The 20,000-nt window shown below is 36.4% G+C and overlaps 2 protein-coding genes and 6 non-coding genes across 8 annotated transcripts; 2 read left to right on the top strand and 6 right to left on the bottom strand.

Moving 5' to 3' along the window:
• Window positions 1-1,162: 1,162 nt before the first annotated feature.
• On the bottom strand, window positions 1,163-6,312 carry LOC123417012 (DNA-directed RNA polymerase subunit beta''). Its single transcript, XM_045106861.1, has one exon. The coding sequence runs from the start codon at window positions 6,292-6,294 to the stop codon at window positions 1,861-1,863; it is 4,434 nt and encodes a 1,477-aa protein (XP_044962796.1). The 5' UTR covers window positions 6,295-6,312; the 3' UTR covers window positions 1,163-1,860.
• Window positions 6,313-7,843: 1,531 nt separating this feature from the next.
• Window positions 7,844-13,885, bottom strand: LOC123417013 (DNA-directed RNA polymerase subunit beta). Its single transcript, XM_045106862.1, has one exon. The coding sequence runs from the start codon at window positions 11,818-11,820 to the stop codon at window positions 8,590-8,592; it is 3,231 nt and encodes a 1,076-aa protein (XP_044962797.1). The 5' UTR covers window positions 11,821-13,885; the 3' UTR covers window positions 7,844-8,589.
• Window positions 12,986-13,056, top strand: TRNAC-GCA. Its single transcript has one exon. It is a non-coding gene; the product is annotated as a tRNA-Cys (tRNA).
• A 1,583-nt stretch (window positions 13,886-15,468) lies between the features above and the next one.
• Window positions 15,469-15,542, bottom strand: TRNAD-GUC. Its single transcript has one exon. It is a non-coding gene; the product is annotated as a tRNA-Asp (tRNA).
• Window positions 15,543-15,900: 358 nt separating this feature from the next.
• Window positions 15,901-15,982, bottom strand: TRNAY-GUA. Its single transcript has one exon. It is a non-coding gene; the product is annotated as a tRNA-Tyr (tRNA).
• Window positions 15,983-16,632: 650 nt separating this feature from the next.
• Window positions 16,633-16,704, bottom strand: TRNAT-GGU. The gene has a single exon. It is a non-coding gene; the product is annotated as a tRNA-Thr (tRNA).
• Window positions 16,705-18,667: 1,963 nt separating this feature from the next.
• On the top strand, window positions 18,668-18,741 carry TRNAM-CAU. The gene has a single exon. It is a non-coding gene; the product is annotated as a tRNA-Met (tRNA).
• Window positions 18,742-19,189: 448 nt separating this feature from the next.
• TRNAG-GCC lies at window positions 19,190-19,260 on the bottom strand. Its single transcript has one exon. It is a non-coding gene; the product is annotated as a tRNA-Gly (tRNA).
• Window positions 19,261-20,000: the final 740 nt, after the last annotated feature.

Below are 20,000 nucleotides of genomic sequence, written 5' to 3'. Positions count from 1 at the left end.
TAAGCGATAATGGTTTTGTGAAATCTTCTAGGATGTTAATTGGTAAAAGGATTGGGGTTGGTTTAATATATTTCTCGAAATAGCTCAATCCTTTTTTGCTAAGACCAGCATAAAAATATGCCGCTGACGTGAGTAAAGCTAAAGCAACAGTAGTATTTATATCATTCGTGGGCGCTGCTAATTCCCCATGGGGTAACTCTATAATTTTCCAAGGTAAAAGAGCACCCGACCAATTTGAAACAAAAATAAAAAGGAACATAGTTCCAATAAAGGGAACCCAGGGACCATATTCTTCTCCAATCTGAGTTTTGCTCAAGTCTCGAATAAACTCAAGGACATATTCAAAAAAATTCTGCCCGTCGGTCGGGATGGTTTGTGGATTCCGAACAGCTATGACAACTGAACCTAGCAAGATAGTAATTACGACCCAAGAAGTGATGAGTACCTGGGCATGAATTTGAAAACCTCCTATTTGCCAATAGAAGTGTTGGCCTACTTCTACACCCGATATATCGTATAACCCCTTGAGTGTTTTAATGGAACAAGGTATAATATTCATATTGTCCTCTGATAAAAATTGAACTTCAAAAAAGGAATTCTTTTGATTCAACCATCTCTTTCTCAACTCAGCAACTTGAACTATTAATTTGATATTTAGGATACCAAGAAAGCACATCAGATCATAATATATATCAATACCCTCTAATATATATCAATATTCCCCTTCTTTTTTCTATGCAAAACAAATTCTATGCAAAAAAAGATATAGTAAGTCATTCCATAAATCTACGCAGTTGTCCAAGAATTCACTATATATTCTTAATCAACGATTTCTTATATAGAGAGAACGGCCCTCACAAATTGAAAATACTAATTTGTTAAGAATCAATCGAATTGAAGTCATAGTGTCATCGTTGGCTGGAATCGATATATTCGCGAGATCCGGGTCACAATTTGTATCGACTAAAGAAATAGTAGGAATTCCCAAAATGGCACATTCCCGAAGAGCTATATACTCTTTTTGCTGATCAAGGACGATCACAATGTCTGGCAATCTCGTCATATATTTGATCCCGCCGAGATACCTTTGTAAGGTAGATAATTTTCTCTTCAAGATTGCCACATCTCTTTTTGGGAGATGGTGGAATTTTCCCATTTTTTCTTCCGCTCTTAAGTCTCTAAATTGAGAAAGTCTAGTTTTCGTAATCGACCAATTCGTTAACATACCACTGAACCACTTTTTATTAACATAATGACAACGAGCCCTTATTGCAGCTGATGCTACTAAATCTGTTGCTCTTTTTTTGGTACCAACAATTAAGAAACTTTTTCCCTGACTTGCTGCATCAAAAACTAAATCACAAGCTTCTGATAAAAAACGGGCCGTTCTAGCGAGATTTATAATATGAGTACCTTTACGCTTTGCCGAAATGTAAGGGGCCATTTTAGGATTCCATTTCTTAATACCATGACCAAAATGAACTCCTGCTTCTATCATCTCTTTCAAATTAATGTTCCAATATCTTCTTGTCATTTTTTCCACACTTCCTTTTTTTTTCATCCTAACATTCCATTACGGAATTTATTTCTTTTTGAAGATTAAGAAAGATCCGAAATAGCTTGAAATAAATAAAATAATAATTGTTCTGAGAGAACCTTGTACTAAGAGTTGGCCATTGATACATTGATACATGGTATAAACAAAACCTTAATTTAATGAATTAACTGACTTGTTTTACTTATTAAAATAAAAATCTTAAAAATCTAAAATTTAACCTGTTAGTGTTCTAAGTTCAAAAGTCTAGTAAAGTAAAAAATATGTTTTATGTATCCTTAGGGTTAAATGTTAAATGGGGGTTTTTATGTCTCATAAAAATTGTTTGTTACGTCAGAATCTGAAGAAACTAATTCTGTATGGAGAAACAAAAAATCTCTCATTTCCGACGCGAATAGATTTTTTTTTTTTATTTCGAAATAAAGGTTCTTGTCTTGTGGGGAACGATGCACAAATTTTTGGAATCCGGTACCAACAGGTATAATCCCCCCCAGAACTACGTTTTCTTTCAAGCCTTTCAACCAATCAATGCGACCTCGTAGGGCAGCTTTTGCTAAAACTCGAGCAGTTTCTTGAAAACTTGCTTCAGATATGAAACTTTGGGTATTCAGGGAAGCCCTTGTTATTCCCAATAAGATTGCCCGATAATAGATCGATTCATCCAAAGCTCGCCCTGCTCGTTCCGCTCGCAATAGTCCGATTAATTCCCCAGGCGAAAAAACATTAGACATTCCATCTTCGGAAACCCGCACTTTTGATGTTACTTGGCGTATAATAATCTCTATATGTCTATTATGGATCTGTACCCCTTGGGATCGATAAACCTTTTGGATTTTATTAACCAAAGAAATACGACTTTGGGCTATGGTTAGCTCAGCTCCAATCAAGAATCCCCAAGGGACCCCAAGAATTCTTGGTATACGCTCATTCCAATCCTCAATTCTCCTTTCGAGATTGGGGGATAATGAATCAATTGAACGCGCTTCAAAGATTTGTTCCACTTTTGGAAGACCTTGCGTTATGTCACTAGATCTCGATTTTTCATATATAAACGTAACTAACCTATCTCCCTTGTAAAGGATTTCTCCATAATGACCATTAACAGTTGCTCCTGTAGTGGCCAAATAAGGTTTAGCTGCTCTTATAACAAAGGAATCCATATTTACACTGAAAATTTGACCAGATTTTTTTATGTGCGATTTAAATAGACATACATTTTCACAAATAAATTGTCCAAGGTGAATTATTGCCAATGTCTCTTCCCAAGAATCATGATGGACAAAGTGACAATTCAAAAGGAATGGATCCAACATTATGTTACTATCGAAATTGGAAATCCTTTTATTTTCATCTATTAAAGAGTATTTAAGTTCTTGAAGTACTTGGAAGGTTTGTTTCAAATTGTCAACGAACAAATATTTTTTTAGCAGGATTTTATTATGCGTTAGTAAATAGTAAGATGAAGAAAAATGCGATATACTAGCTACAATAGCCCCTAAGGGCCCAAAAATTTCTAGAATAGGAATTCTAGGATTCCATTCTTTTATCGCATTGGGATGTTTTGAATTCTTGAATAAACCAATTCGAGAACAGTTGGATGCCGACAAAATCATCAAAGATTGGTATTCTTTATTTCGATTCAACAAAGTGCCAATAGCTTCTTGATGTTGGCTAAGTGATTCAATCTTCGCCTTGGAATAAAAAGAATTGCTATTGGCGCGATCTAACCTATTATGGGGAGTCGGTCCTCCACTTGTCCTATCATACCTTTTTCGTGTATACGAAATAGTGGACTTGACTAACTCAATTCTTAGGAAATCGCGAATAAGATCATTTGCTCTTACCTCAACAAGGGAAGCACCAGCCTTTTCTTTTTCTTCTTGTTCCCAATTCACTACTAAGCAAGTTCTAACAAATTGACTATTTGTGTGATAAATTCTTTGAGTTAACTTGCTATTTTCATGATAAATAAAATTGACAAGTCGAATTTGGAGATTATTTTCTTCTTGCAAGAGATCCTGCGGGAAAAGTGTTGCTAAATTTCTTCCTTCGTCCATTTCATATGCCACTGTAGGGCGAACGGAAACAAAATACTTTTCCTTGCTCTTGAGAATTTTTTTCCGTTGAACATAGACCCAATTTTTCTTTTTTTTTGATTCCTTAGAATCTTTTTTTTGTCTTTCTGGCGGTATCAAACACCCACCTAATATCTTATCTGCCTCTTCAGGAAAATGAATATCTCCGGAAAATATTTTGAGTTCCGTATGGCTTTTTTTTCTCTTCACTCGGACCAGTCCGCCTAGTCCACTTCTTGTATTTTTTGTGAGTTGTGTATCCACTCCAATAATACTATTGTCAAGTATCTTTAGGGATGAAGATCTCGGCAAGATATGAAGTTCTTGAAGAATGAAAAAAAACCGATCTACTTCTTTTTGGTATTTTAGACTAAATTCTTTTGTTCCTCGATGCTCAATCAAACCCTCTTTTTTTAAGATGGAATCTTCCTCTGGGCTCTCGTATTCGTCCTCTGAGTCTTCTTCTGAGTCTTCCTCTAAAGTACCATATTTTTCCTCGCCGCTTTCCCCGGGGCTGCCATATTCGTCTTCTGAGTCTTCTTCTAAAGTTCCATATTCGTCCTCTTGGGTCCTATATTTGCTCTCTGGGTTCCCATATTCCTCTTCTGAGTCTTTCTCTAAAGTCCTATATTCGTTCTCTGGGTTCCCATATTTGTTTTCTGGGCTCCCATATTCGTTTTCTAGGGTTTCATATTCGTATTCGTCTTCTAGGATTCCATATTTAGATTCTTCTAGGGTTTCATATTCGTCCTCTCGGGTCCTGTATTCGTGTTCTAGGGTCTCATATTCCTCTTCTGAGTCTTCCGCTCGAGTCCTATATTCTTCTTCTAGGGTCCTATATCTAAATTTAACAATTCCTGAACCCTTTTTATCTTTTCTGTATCGGGGATCGTCAAAATAAGCAAAAATAGTATTTCTACGTAAAACACCCATAAAGGGGATTTCAATCGAAATCCCAAAACAGGATATTAGTTCTTTCTCTTGTTCTTGATGATATTGTAATGGAATGACGAACCTATTTCTTCGCTTTTTCGCCAACAAATCTGAATTATCTTGAAAAATAGAAGGATAGATCAAATTCCAATGGCCATTGGACATGATTCGATCCGACGTTGAATAATCAAGAATTTCCCTATCTTTTTTACCATAAGTATTCATTTGATCTTGATCCTTGTGGAGTGAAAAAGACGCTATACTGGATCTGCACATACTTACGGATAATATCCATAAATGGCTTGTTTTTGGTAATCGACGAAGATTACCATATTGATATTCGGGCGCATGGTAAACATCAGTACTCCAGTGCATTTCGCCGTCTGATTCAGAATAAATATGCTTTTGTACCCTTTCTTTAAAATGTAAAGTGGACGTTCCGGCACGAATCTCCGCAATTACTTGTTCAGATTTTACATATTGATCATTTTGCACTAGAATCAAGCTTTTTGAGGGAATATTCACACTATATAGAATATCTTGACTCTGAATAGTTACATGCAAGTCTATATAACATAGAAAAGCAGGCTGTCCATGACGGGTACGTGTGGGGTGAACCAAATTCTCATTGAATTGGATTTTTCCATTCGAAGGGGATCGTACAAGGTCGGCAGTACCCCCTGTGAATACTCCGCCAGTATGAAAAGTTCTTAATGTTAGTTGAGTCCCTGGCTCCCCAATTGATTGACCCGCAATAATACCTACGGCTTCTCCCAATTCCACCAGATCACTATGAGTAGGACTCCGGCCATAGCATAATTGACAGATCCAAGAAGTGCTTCGGCAAGTAAAGGGGGTTCTAATATATATTGGTTGTGCTCGAAATGGTTGTGCTCGAAAGGCAGTTATGAATCGATTGACTAATCCAATTCCAATATCTTGATTTCGCGCGGCAATGCATCGTGAACCGATATATATATCGTCTGCTAATACACGACCAATTAGTGTTTGGACAAAAAGTTTTTCCGTCATCCCATTTTGAGGACTTACAGAAATACCTCGGATAGTACCACAATCTCTTCTACGCACAATAATATGTTGAACTACTTCAACAAGTCTACGTGTAAGATATCCAGCATCTGCTGTTCGTACAGCAGTATCTACAACCCCTTTGCGGGCTCCATAGCAGGAAATTATATATTCTGTCAAAGAAAGTCCCTCGCGTAAATTGCTTTGAATAGGTAAATCAATCATTTGTCCTTGAGGGTCCGACATTAATCCTCTCATACCTACTAATTGGTGTACTTGAGATGCATTTCCTCTGGCTCCTGAAAAAGACATTAGATAGACTGGATTAGAAGGATCCGTTATCCGAAAATTTGAATTCATTTCTTGTTTCAAATATTCACTTGTCGCATACCATATCTCAACAGATTGGCGTAATTTTTCTACCGCGTGTACAGCCCCATAATAATAGTGTTTCTCCAAAAGAAAACTCTGTTGTTCCGCGTCTTGGACTAACCATCCCTTAGAGGGTATTGTTAAAAGATCCTCGATTCCTAACGAAATCGATGTAGTAGTGGCTTGATAGAAGCCCAGAGTCTTTAGTTGATCCAGTATATGGGATGTATATCCCATTCCAAAATGATCTATTAATCTGCTAATAAGTCGTTTCATACCAGTTCCGTCTATCTCTTTATTATGAAAGACCAGATTGGCCCGTTCCGCCATACATAAGTACCCCCTTTTCGGCTGAGTAGGATTCGACAATTGCTGAGTAGGATTCGACAATGGGCCTGAGTCAGTGATTCGAAAATTTAATTAACTTAATTGCCTCAATCTCAATCTGGATTCGCGTGGCAAATAATGATGATACTAGGGAAATCGGAATGCCCCCCGAAAGCAAAGGGGAGGGGCATCGCCGAATCTAACTTTCTTGTTTAGGTAGTGTATGAATAGGCCTGACTAAATCCTTGTACGGCTTCCTCTATTTCTCTATAAAAAGAAATATGACCAAGAGTGGTTCGAATGTATATCGAACGAATTTCTTTTTTTCTATTTCCCATTATTAGATAGTGAGCATAAATCTCATGATAAGTCCCCAAAGATTCATATTGAATTTCAATCGGAACTTCTCTTGACCCAATGACGCGTTGATCCAGGTTCCATCGTAGCCACAAGGGACTATCTAAACTGATTAGTTTTTGTCTATAAGCTCCCAGTGCATCATAAGAACTAGAAAAATGGGGTTCTTTATCTTTCCTATACTTAGAATTATTATTATTGTAATTGACTTTTAAATTTGGATAGTTTCTGAAACTATTATATCTATTTGCACAAATACCTCGACGCTTTCCAATTGTTAATACATAAAGCCCGATAAGCATGTCTTGGGTTGGTACGCAAATAGGATCCCCAATAGCAGGAGATAAGAGATTCATATGAGAAAACATAAGTAAACGGGCTTCCGCCTGAGCTTCCAAGGATAAAGGTAGATGAACAGCCATTTGATCTCCATCAAAGTCTGCATTGAAACCCTTACACACTAATGGGTGTAAAGAAATAGTACGCCCCTCTACTAAAGTGGGTTGAAAGGCCTGTATGCCTAATCTATGCAGAGTAGGTGCTCTATTTAACAGTACAGGATGTCCCCGCATAACTTCTTGAAGTATTTCCCATACAATGGGTTCCTTTTCCCAAATTTTCCTTTTAGCAATCCTGACATTAGAAGTGGCGCGTTTCGTGATTAAATCGCGAATTACAAATAGCTGAAAAAGCTTTATTGCTATCTCTAGAGGTAATCCACATTGATGTAATGAAAGCGAAGGACCCACAACAATGACAGAACGCCCCGAGTAATCGACCCGTTTCCCAAGCAGAGTCTCGCGAAACCTTCCCTCTTTACCTTCAATTACATCTGAAAGTGATTTGTATACTTTATTGTGACCATCCCTCGTCGGTTGCCCGCGGGACCCACTATCAAGAAGTGTATCCACGGCTTCTTGTACCAATTTTTCCTGGCACATTACTAAATCTGCTGGCGCTAATTCACTTCTTTTTAATAGATAGGCAAGATTGTTGTTCCGACGGATAACTCTCTTATAAAGTTCATTAATGTCTGAAGTCACTACTTTATCTCCAGACCTATAAACAATAGGTCTCAATTCGGGAGGAAGAACCGGTAATAAGCACAAAACCATCCATTCTGGTTCTACATTTGTTTGAATAAAATGTTTCGCCAATTGCATGCGTCTAATCAAAAAAACTTTTCTTATTCGTCTTTTTCTATCTTCCCACTCATCTCCACTATACCCCTCGTCTTCTAATTCCTTCCATTCGACCAAAGAATTCTCTATAATAATTCGCAAATCCAAATCTGCTAATTGTTCTCTAATAGCACCTGCTCCTGTCGCAATTTCCCGATTTCGAAATGTTGCAAAGCCTGGGGTAGAAAAAAAGGGAGAAATGCTGTGGTTACAGGATGCAATTTCCTCTTCGAATAAACCTCGTAATCGTAAAAAAGTGGGTTTTTTAGTGCTGGGCCTAGCAAAAGAGAAATCGCCGTATACTAGGCCCTCCAACTTCTTAAGAGGTTTATCTAAAAGATTCGCGATATAACTAGGAAGACCTTTCAAATACCACACATGAGTCACGGGACATGCGAGTTTGATGTATCCCATTTGATATCTTCGTATCCGAGAATCCACAAATTCTACCCCGCATTTTTGGCAAAATCTTTCGTCTTCGTTTTCAGCTCCGCTCGCTCGAGAATTGCCACAACCGCAAATCCCGCTTTTTATGGGTCCAAAGATTCTTTCGCAAAACAATCCATCTTTTTCTGGTTTATCGGTTTTATAATGAAAAGTAGAGGGCCTTGTGACTTCGCCAACGGCTTCTCCATTAGGTAGGTTTTTGTTAGCCCAAGCCTTTATTTGTTGAGGGGAAACGAGTCCAATTTGAAGTTGTTGATGTTTATATTGGTCAATCATAAAATAGAAATAAGAAAAGAATTTATATTTATTCCGATCAAACTTCCTCCCTATTAACCTGGAAGTTCTTTTCAGATACAAGGAAATGATTCAGTTCTAGAGCCAAAGATCGTAGTTCTCGAACGAGCACTCGAAAAGATTCTGGAGGATCCTCATGATTAGGTATTCTTTTTCCCCAGATCGTAGCATTAAGTATTTCTTGGCGAGCTATAAGATGGTCAGATTTATAAGTAAGTATCTCTTGTAAAATATGAGCAACACCAAATCCTTCTAAAGCCCAAACTTCCATTTCTCCTACTCGTTGTCCCCCTTGCTTGGCTCTTCCTCTAACCGGTTGTTGTGTAACAAGTGAGTAGGGCCCAGTAGAACGCCCATGAATTTTCTCATCAACTTGATGAATTAATTTTAAGATATAGGACTTCCCTATTAGAACAGGTTGCTCAAAGGGGTCGCCTGTTCTTCCATCAAATATTCTGCTTTTTCCCGGGTACTCGGGTTCAAATACCCATGGATTTTTTGTTTCTTTACTGGCTTCATATAATTCTGAAAACACAAGTTTTCTTGAAGCCTCTTGCTCATATCTCTCATCAAAGGGTGCTATTCTATAATGTTTCTTTAGCAGATCCCCCGCTAATCCGAGCGAGCTTTCAAATATTTGTCCCACATTCATTCGGGAGGGTACTCCTAAGGGATTGAAGACCATATCAACGGGTGTTCCATCTTGCAAATAGGGCATATCTTGCCTAGGCAAAATTTTGGAAATGATCCCTTTATTCCCATGTCTTCCGGCTACTTTATCCCCAACTTTGATTTCACGTTTCTGTAAAATATATACACGAACCATTATGTCGAGGGGGTCCCTTTGGATCCATTTCACATCGATAACGCGCCCTCTTCCACCTATAGGTAATTTCAGAGAAGTTTCTTTTGAAGTGGAAACCTCAAGGCCGAATATGGCCCGTAATAATCCAGCTTCTGCGATATATGATGATTCGCTCGCTATCTGAGGCGTTAATTTACCTACTAAAATATCACCAGTTTCTACCCAGGATCCCAACCTAACAACTCCATTTTTGTCCAAATTGCGGAGTAAATGTTCTTCTAGATGTGGTATTTCTTTAGTGATTTTTTCAGCGGAGCCCTGGCTTGTCGTATCCGTCTGAATTTCATATTTCCGGATGTGAAAAGAGGTATAAATATCCTCATATACCAAACGTTCGCTAATTAGTACTGCGTCTTCAAAATTGTAACCTTCCCATGGCATATAAGCTACTAATACGTTTTTTCCTAAAGCAAGTTCCCCCCCAACTGTAGCAGCTCCTTCTGCTAAAATTTGTCCTTTTTTAATGGATTTACCCCGTGGAACCCGAGGTTTTTGGTGCATACAAGTATTTTTGTTAGAGCGACGGTGGTTAACTAAAGGAATACTTATAGTCTTCCCACTACTTGATAAAAGTATCTTATGACTATCAGTAGAAATGATCTTTCCCTCGCGTTCGGCTATAACGGAAACCCTCGAATCTAGAGCTGTTTGGCGTTCCAATCCAGTTCCAACAATGCATTTCTCGGACCGAGAAAGTGGAACTGCTTGGCGCTGCATATTAGAACTCATTAAAGCCCGATTCGCATCATTGTGCTCAATAAAAGGAATGAGAGAACCCCCAATAGAAAAATATTGGAAAGGAAAAATACTTCTAACATGAATCTGTTCCCATGCAATAGTCAAGAATTCTTGGCGGTATCTAGCTGGAACAACCTGTTCTTCCTGAATACCTTGATTCAAGGACAAAGAATTTCCTGCTGCTATCATATAATACTCATCTCTATTTGGTGATAGATAAACCACCTGTCTCTCTTTTTTTTCTTTTGCTTTCTCAGCAGATATTTCATAAAACGGACTCTCTATAGATCCCCACAAGTGATCAATTCTCGCATGAATTGCTAAGGATCCAGTAAGTCCAACATTGATTCCTTCAGACGTGTCAATTGGACAAATACGCCCATAGTGACTCGGATGAATATCTCGGCTCCGAAAACTTGCGGTTCTCCCCGTCAACCCTCCAGGACCTAAACAACTCACTTTTCGCCCATGAACAGTTTGTGTCAATGGATTCGTTTGATCAAAAACTTGAGATAATGGGTATGTGCCAAAAAAGGTCTCATAAGTAGTTATTAATAAAATTGAAGTTGAAGTTGGAGTTACCAAAGTTTGGGGAGTCGGTTTCGATTGACGTATGAATACTCTACGAATAGTTTTTTGAACTGCATGTTGTAAACGACCAAGAGCCAATCCGAATTGATCTTGTAACAGATCCGCAACCGAACGAATACGTTTATTTTTCAAGTGATTCATATCGTCATCGTCAAGTATACCCGTTCCAAATTTCATTCCAATCAAATGATCCGTAGCGGCCAATACATCTCGTGGTAACAAGAATGTATTGTTCTGAGGTATATCAAGATTAAGTCTCCGATTCATATTTCGTCGACCAATCCTTCCTAATTCACATTTTTGTTGAAAAAATTTCTTTTGTAATTCCTCGCATAAGGACTCCGAAAATACCAGGTCCCCACCTACACAAGCAAATTGTTGATAAAACTCCAAAATAGCTTTTTCTTTTGACTCAATCCTCTTCTTCTCCTTAGCATTCGGGAAAGACAAGAAAATTTCAGGGTAGGAAACATTATCTAGAATTTCTCTTAGATTCGAACCCATAGCTGATGATAGAACTAGAATAGATATCTTTTGTTTTCTACTCACGCGAGCCCATATCCTTTCTTTTTTATCAATTGCTAATTCCGATCTCCCTCCCCAATCTGATATTATAGTCCCGGTGTAGATAGAAATTCCCTTATGATCTAATTCCGAGCGGTAGTAAATACCAGGACTTAGCAATATTTGATTGATCACAATTCGGTATATTCCATTTATAATAAAGGTTCCTAAGGAATTCATTATAGGAATGTTTCCGATAGAAATGGTTTGCTTTTGCACATCGAAACCAAAAATTAATCTCGCAGATACATATAATTCGGAAGAATAGGTGAGTGATTCATACACAGCATCTCTTTCTTTTATCGAGGGTTCTAGCAATTGATATCCTTTCGCAAATAATTGAAATGCAATTTCGTGATCTGGATCTTTAATTGTTGGAAACTTGTCAAGTTCTTCTGCCAAGGCTTGATTAATGAACCTAAAAAATCCCTCGAATTGGATCTGACTAAATCCGGGTATTGTGGACATTCCCTCGTTTCCATTCCGGAGCATCTTAATCTTAAGTTTCCTGTTTATCAAAGAAAAATTCCATTATCAGCTCACTCTTCATCAATCCCTACGGATTGATCTAGCAATCATGGAATCTATATTCTGTTTACTGAATCACATGAAATTCTAGGGAACTCCACATACGTATTTCATATATGTATTTCATACATATGAATAGAGACCATTTCGACGAAAATTCTAGTTTACCAGGGGTACAAATGAAATGAAAATGAATTGCTAAAATATTCCTACAAAAAAAATTATGCCACTTATACTTTATAATATTCTAATCAGATTGAATGGCAAAGATTTCTCATTTTATCCCCTTTCTATGAATGTAATAAAGCCGTAATATAATACACTAGAAAGTTTTACTTTACTTCGATTTAGAATAGCGTGCTTACTTTAATTTCTAAAAATAATTTGAGGGTTCTTTTTTATTTCGGATCGGAGTAGTATAATTGCTAGAAAATTAAGTATTTCATTGTGGAATTCTAAAATAAAGTAAGTCCCTTTTTTAAGTACATGCCAATCTAATTATCCACCTCTCCCCATATCCATGCTTTTCTTTTATCGTAATTTCACTTGGGTAGGCCAAGATAGTCAGGTTATACTCTAATATCAGAGCAAATTTCCTTTTTTTATTCAAGATATTTAATTTAATACTTTGAAAAATTAAAGCACGATTCCCCATAGAGATATGTACATAAAGGGGATCTTTGGATAATAATGCTGCTCGGACCTAAAGTTCACCTATACACGGATTAAGCATAAAGCCATAATATTTTATTATGCCATTGAAATTGAAGGGGGGGAGATAATACCGATTTAAGAGTAGTTCACTACTGCAATTCAAAAAAGAAAGAGAATTCTAGTTAATGGTTCCAATTTGTTCTGAATTTTGCAGCCTGTGACTAGAAATCCACTTTTCTTCTTTTTCATCTCAATAGAAAGAAATGGGAAGTTTTATTGTGTTAGCAATGTATGTTTTAAGATAGAATCTATCGAGGAGAATAATCGAAACTGGATCAAAAAAAGCAGGAGTATCTTTTTTGAAAAAGATTGGAAAAAAGTAAGTTTAATTATATTCAAAATAAAAGAAAGGGGCTTTTCGTAAGAAAACGTGGATGAATACTTGCTGTTTTCTAGATTTTCGATCGGATTTTTTGGCGGCATGGCCAAGCGGTAAGGCAGGGGACTGCAAATCCTTTATCCCCAGTTCAAATCTGGGTGCCGCCTGATCAATAAAATACTTAGGTTTTCTAGTACTGATCGAATTCAATCAATTTTTACTTCGCATAAGTTCGGGCAAGAGAGTAACTAAGCCTGCCGATACTGGGTTTAGAGAAACCATACCATAGTTCTATCCTTAAACTAGGGTTAGGGTTTGTTTTGGCGGTAGTGGCCAAAATGGTTATCAATAGGGGTGAGGTAGTGTTTCCTTATTCTTTTATTATATGAATTTGAATTGGTTCTTAATTGATTCGATTTGAGAATTTTTAAATACGAGGATAAGATGTCAGAAATCTTGGTATCCAAAGAAAGGTCCCTAAGGGGCATTCTTCTCTTTTTCAATCTAAGATTCCAGAAGGGACTCCACGAAAGAATATCAAGACTTCCTAATTATCATACATTTTTTTATCGTACATCTTATGTGACCTACATACACTAGAGTAACAAAAGGAATAAAAAATCTTCCTATTCCCGCTTCTTCTATTCAGGACATCATTCCCGTACTCTTTCTTTTTTAAGGTAAGGAAAAAAGGGCTTTATAGTATCGTATTTTTAATGCTCTCTAATTCTACAAGAATTCCTATAAGAATTTGTTAGGAGTAAATTCCTTGAACTGATTGATCCATGGCCTTAGGGCAGAAGCCCTTTTTGACTCTGTACCCTTGATTCCACTATGATTATTGATCAATAGTAGAATAATCCCTTCATAGAAATAGGAGACATAATTTAGATGGATATAGTAAGTCTCGCTTGGGCTGCTTTAATGGTAGTCTTTACATTTTCTCTTTCACTAGTAGTATGGGGAAGGAGTGGACTCTAGGGATACGATACTACTAATTGATTAAGTAATCAAATTGTTGTATCAATTCTTTTTTTAATTGATCGTTTTGCATTAATTATTTTGTCAAACGTTATTCTTTAATCTTTTTCTTTAGTTTTGTTTCACTCCTGTAAGAAACTCTTGTATTGTAAGAAAGAGCCATTATACCAATTAAGAATTTCTACTAGAAATGACTAATGGTTAAAAAAAGTTCTATACATAAGAAAATTAGACTTTCTTCCACGGAACTATTCACGGCATATCACACATTTTCCATTTGTTTTATACTCTTTCTTTATTCTTAGAATAATTTTTATTCTCTTTTGAAGCATCTCGCGGGATATTTAAGCATGAAAGATTCGCTGGTTTTTTCCTTTTACTTTTTACTATAGTCTATTCTTATATTATTTTTCTTTCCTTCCATGGATTCTTTGGTCAAGAATTGTCTTCGATTTTTTTATTTTGACCTGATTGAAATTAAGTGGATGCAATGAAAAAAGAAATTGAATTAGACTACTTAACTATTTCAATCTACTAATCTATTCTATGTAGATTCAAAGATAATATAATAGAAAGACTCTAAAGTGTCGTAGAAAAAACTATATGTAGTTCTTTCTACCACACTTTAAGATTCCAACCAGATCCTTTCATTTAAGACTTGGATTTTTTTTATTTAATCCCTTTTTCATTTCTTCAATGATTAATTGGAATTCCACTTAATTATTTTGGCTGACTGTTTTTACATAAATAATAAGTAAAAAAGAAGTAGGAATTAGAATGAACAGTGCAGTAGCAATAAATGCGAGAATATTGACTTCCATAACCTCTTTATTTTTTATTTTCACAATAACTCGGGATGTAATCCCATGGAGAGGAAAAAGGGGTATCTTGTAAATTCAAGGGTAGGGCTTGCATTCTGATAATACTGAATCAATTCAATATTATGAATATCGGATCTATCAAATCAATTCATGGATGAGAGTTATATAGTATAACATAGGAAGATCCTATATCCATACTAAGACCAAAATGGGTTTTTTGATTGGATTAGGAATTCCCTCTTTTTTAATCCTTTTTTTTCTACTTTTTCTTTTCTATATCTCTAACCCACGAGCTTTCTTAATCTTATACAATTTCTCTTCCTTTTTCTTATAGTTATACATACAATTATGTATGTATTATATGAGCAACTTTCTATGGGTCACATAGACATCCAAATAAGCAGTAGAAGTGAGATGGGGAAAAGAGGTCTGAAATAAAAAGGGAATACAATTTATGTATGGATTCCGGTAAAATACCGGTACTCTATTCCATAACAGTGGAATAGGAAATTAAGATGAGGATGGTATCATCATAAAGAAAGATAGAGTAATATCCTAAAATTCTACTAATCCACATATCGTATGTGTGTCTTTCTTTATCTTTATCGATCGGGAGTAGTGAAAAAAATTCCTATACTCCTTCCCTCCCTCTTTAATGAGAGATGCAAAATAAAAAAGTGAAGTAAGGGTGCCCTATGGGTATTTGATCTTGCTCCCTGCCCCTTTTTTTTCATGGAAAAAGGAAATATGAATTTCTCCATTCATTGAACCCTAGTTCGGGACTGACGGGGCTCGAACCCGCAGCTTCCGCCTTGACAGGGCGGTGCTCTGACCAATTGAACTACAATCCCCGCGGGGTGTATGGCATACCCATTCTTAAATAGAACCATAAGAAGATTCGATTCGTCTGTCGTACTCTAAGAAATAGACGAATCATATACTACATACCCACATATTAATATTATATTATACGTGGGTATAGTGAGAGTGACATAACTAGTATGTCGTGATTTTTTATCACTAAAAATGGATAATAATCCACCCTTCAACAAGAAAAACTCTTTTGTTTGTAAGAAAGGAATGAGAGAGATATGGATTAGAAAAAAAAATCCCCTTTTTTATTTCTCTTTTATTTCTATAGATCAGACATTTTATTTTATGGGAGAAAAACAAAAGGATTTAGTTCATATTCACGAAGCCCTAGATTTTTGGGCCGAGCTGGATTTGAACCAGCGTAGACATTGTCAACGAATTTACAGTCCGTCCCCATTAACCACTCGGGCATCGACCCAGGAAGAATTTATTCTAGGGTTTTTGCTAATCTATGATTAACCTCCTTTCATAATACTCCCTACCCCCAGGGGAAGTCGAATCCCCGCTGCCTCCTTGAAAGAGAGATGTCCTGAACCACTAGACGATAGGGGCATCACTAGACGATAGGGCCATATACAACCGCTCGTGATTATACTATAATCATAGTATGAGCAGTTTTTTTGAATTGTCAATATACTCGAAAAGTATAACTAGATCCAAAGCAAAGAGTTTTTCTAACTTTTCTGCTATGTTTTCATCTAGGATTTTTTTAGTTGATGGTTAGATTAATTCATGGATCATCCTCTACCTTTTAGGGAAATTCATTTTAAATGTATAGAATAAGAATGGATTACTAAAAGGGATTCTAGATTAGTTCAGTACAGGTAGTTATTTTATTGATCTAAGATAAGATGAAAAAGAGTCCAATTTTTTTTTTATTTCCATTCCGTGCTTCATTTAGTGTTCAGACCAAAAATGCATTCATCCCGCACTAAGTCATAAAATTCTCTAAAGAGAAAGCTTCAAAAACAAAGAAAAAAGCGAATCAATTTAGTAGAAAAGTACTCTATCAGATTCGAACCAATGACTTACGTCTTAGCACGAGATTACTCTACCACTAATTTAAAAAGCCCTTTATCGGATTTGAACCGATGACTTATGCCTTACCATGGCATTACTCTACCACTGAGTTAAAAGGGCTTTTTATTTAATTCAAAAATTTGCCACTTTGATTTCCCATTATGGGTCTACTGCATAATGTACATATTATATATATATAATATATAGAGATATAGAGAGAGACATTATGTATAGATTGTATATGTATTGATATCTTGAGAGCTCAAAATAAAATTAAGAAAAAAAAACATACCCAACTCTTCTTGGTTCATGGTTTTCCGTTTCCGAAGGCTAGTAAAATAGGCGGATTCTGGAACCCCAAGGATTCAATGGTATATGGAAAATATAAGATTTCCAATCCTAGCGGGAAAAGGCAGGGAACAGATACCCAATAGGATAGGATCCTTGGGAGGAACTTTTGGTAATGGCCTTGATCCTCTATGCTATTTTTTATGTGTTCTTAGTTCTATTGAACTTTTTTGATTCTTTTAAACAAGAATCTAATAAACTAGCATTGAGTCAGTGGAAAAAAGGAGAGAGAGGAAAGTGTTAAATGGAGAGAGTCGACTAATCATAGACTTTTAGGATCTTCTTTACATCAGGTAAATCTGTCAGCCCTGTCCGTTTTTTTCTTTAAGTTACGACTCTTTAAGTTACAACTCTTTGCTTCTTACTTCTATCAAGCCATAGGGAAAGTCTATGATGAATTTGGAAAACTCATCTCACTCTTACTCTATGGCTCGGACTTAATGGGGGAAGAAAACATCTTCTATAATTTCTTTTTTGTTCAATTCTGGACAAAAAAGAAAAGGAAAAAAGGAATTTATAGGGACAGTGTTACCCCCTATATCCCCTAGTTTATATTGTAGGAATAATAAAACAATTTAGCAGTCTGGCACACTTACGTCCTCGCAAAGTAAATAATGATTATTGTAGTCGTAACCGTAGAATAGGATAGGATCCTAATCAAAATAAATACATTTGGTTCAGGCGCTATTAGCAGGGTAAGAAGAGATTTATTTTACAGACCAGAGGGAGAGGGGCTATCTAAATCCTAAAGTAAAGGCGCGCGATCGAAGTAGAAGTACCAATGGCTCAGTGTCATGAACCTTCTCCATCTGATTCAATAAGGGGGAATTAGCCTCCTTGTCAAATGGCTATCCTTGACAAAGGGTACCATTTATACCATAATATACAATGTAGCGGGTATAGTTTAGTGGTAAAAGTGTGATTCGTTCTATTAATAACTGAATTTGAAATGATATACTTAAGGCATCCTTAAGTTTTTTTTTATATTCCGATGAAAACTTTAGTTCTTATAAAGGATTAAATCCTTTTCCTCTCAATAGCATATTGAGGAAGAATATACATTCTGGCGATTTGTACCCAAAAACTAATTTAAATTGCATCCAAAATAAAAATTGGATTATGATATGAGTACAGAGTCGCGAAGCATAATTTTGCATTGGATTTAAGTATTCCAATTTTGAAAATATGAGTAAAGGATCTATGGATGAAGATACAAAAAAGTTGATTTCCAATCGTAACTAAATCTTCTTTTGTTAAAGGATAAGGAAGCCAAATAGCTAAAAAACGATAGTTTTGGTTTACTAGAACCATCCGCATATTGTTTCAGCTCGGTGGAAACCCAATTCTTTTCCTCAGGATCTCTTGAATGAAATTAGGGAACGAAGTAAGTAGATTAGATGGATTTAGATAGAATTTCTATCTCCTACTCTATAAGGATCATCTAGAAAGCAGAGAGCTTTGGTTCCATTCAAATAGAAAAGCTGACATAGATGTTAAGTGGTGAGAATATCCATAAAGGAGCCGAATGAAATCAAAATTTCATGTTCGGTTTTGAATTAGAGACGTTAAAAATAATCAACCAACGTCGACTATAACCCCTAGCCTTCCAAGCTAACGATGCGGGTTCGATTCCCGCTACCCGCTCCATTCTGTATAAAAGGAGTATTCTATTTGTCTAGACATGTTAAAGGCTTGTATTCAAGCCTTTTTTGTCCACCAGTTTCTGGTACTACAGAGCGGAGTAGAGCAGTTTGGTAGCTCACGAGGCTCATAACCTTGAGGTCACGGGTTCGATTCCCGTCTCCGCACTTAGCAGTCTCTATAAAAGGAGTATTCTATTTCTCTAGATATGGTAGAGGGGCGTATCCAACCCTTTTTTATTCATTAGTTCCGGGCCCTAGAGGGCAAAATTGAGCAATTTGCGAAGCCACTTGCCTTCACAAAAAGAAGGCGCAAGGCTTCTCCCTACCTTGCAGAAAATAAAAATGAAATGAAAGGGACAGTCTACCTCTCCCTTCCTTTTAAAAACAGTTTGCCCGTTGTTTGTCTCAGTTAATACCCAATTTTGGGGCTCTGTTGGCTAGTTCTATTTCTGCCTCCGGAGCGCCCTCTTTTTTTGAGGGGGATGCAAAGGAAGGGTAAATATAGTAAGGGATACGGCACTAGACTAATACTTAATTAATACTTAATTTAATATAAGTAGTTAAACAATTAACTAGACTAAACTTTTTATCATAGTACTTTGATAAATTAAGCGGGCGAGCGGCGGGAATCGAACCCGTATCTTCTCCTTGGCAAGGAGATGTTTTACCATTGAACTACGCTCGCTACGGTATATATTTTATAGCGTATATCCGCTTGGGTCGACCGTCTATGTCTGGGTCGACCGTTTCATTTCATTTTCTATTCTATTATATTAGATATTAGAGTTTTCCTTTTTTTATTATCTGTCAATGAATATTCTAATGGGAATTTCATAATACTGAAAGAGAAGAGCTAGCAATTCGGAACGCAAATTGCGTTTTAATACGTCTCACTATTCGAATTTTTTAAATGGCCTTTATTATTTCTTTTTTATGGGGTTACTAAATATTAACCAAATTTAATTTAAGAAATGAGAGAATTCAGAATAGCTACGAGAAAGACTAGTCCAATCCATAATGATGTACCGGAAAATACAACATTTTTATTATTTGACCAACCATCAGGAGAAGCAAATACAAGGGGTACACTAATTACTAAGACTGAGGAAGTCGCAATTAATGCAAAAACAGCTAATTGGAAAGCAATAGTCATATTTCTAATCCTCCAAGCTACCATCAAATAAAGTTGACTACATATTTGATCCCTCACTTAACCAAAATTGTAAAAAAATACAAGAAGTAGGAGGGGTTTAATCATGAATCCATTGATTCTTCTCTTTAATTAAAATTTATTACTTAACCTCTTTTTTATTTGGATATGGGGGTGAGAGGAGGTTATTTAGTCTTTATTTCACAAGCGGGTATAGCGGATCCTGTATCCGTGTATACAGTATACAGAGATATATCGAAAAGGAACTTGTATCT

The sequence above is a fragment of the Hordeum vulgare genome, unplaced genomic scaffold, assembly GCF_904849725.1.
Source record: "Hordeum vulgare subsp. vulgare unplaced genomic scaffold, MorexV3_pseudomolecules_assembly, whole genome shotgun sequence".
Taxonomy (NCBI): Eukaryota; Viridiplantae; Streptophyta; class Magnoliopsida; order Poales; family Poaceae; genus Hordeum; species Hordeum vulgare.
The sequence above is the reverse complement of the archived record's forward strand: the minus strand, read 5'-3'. Positions and strand labels throughout refer to the sequence as shown.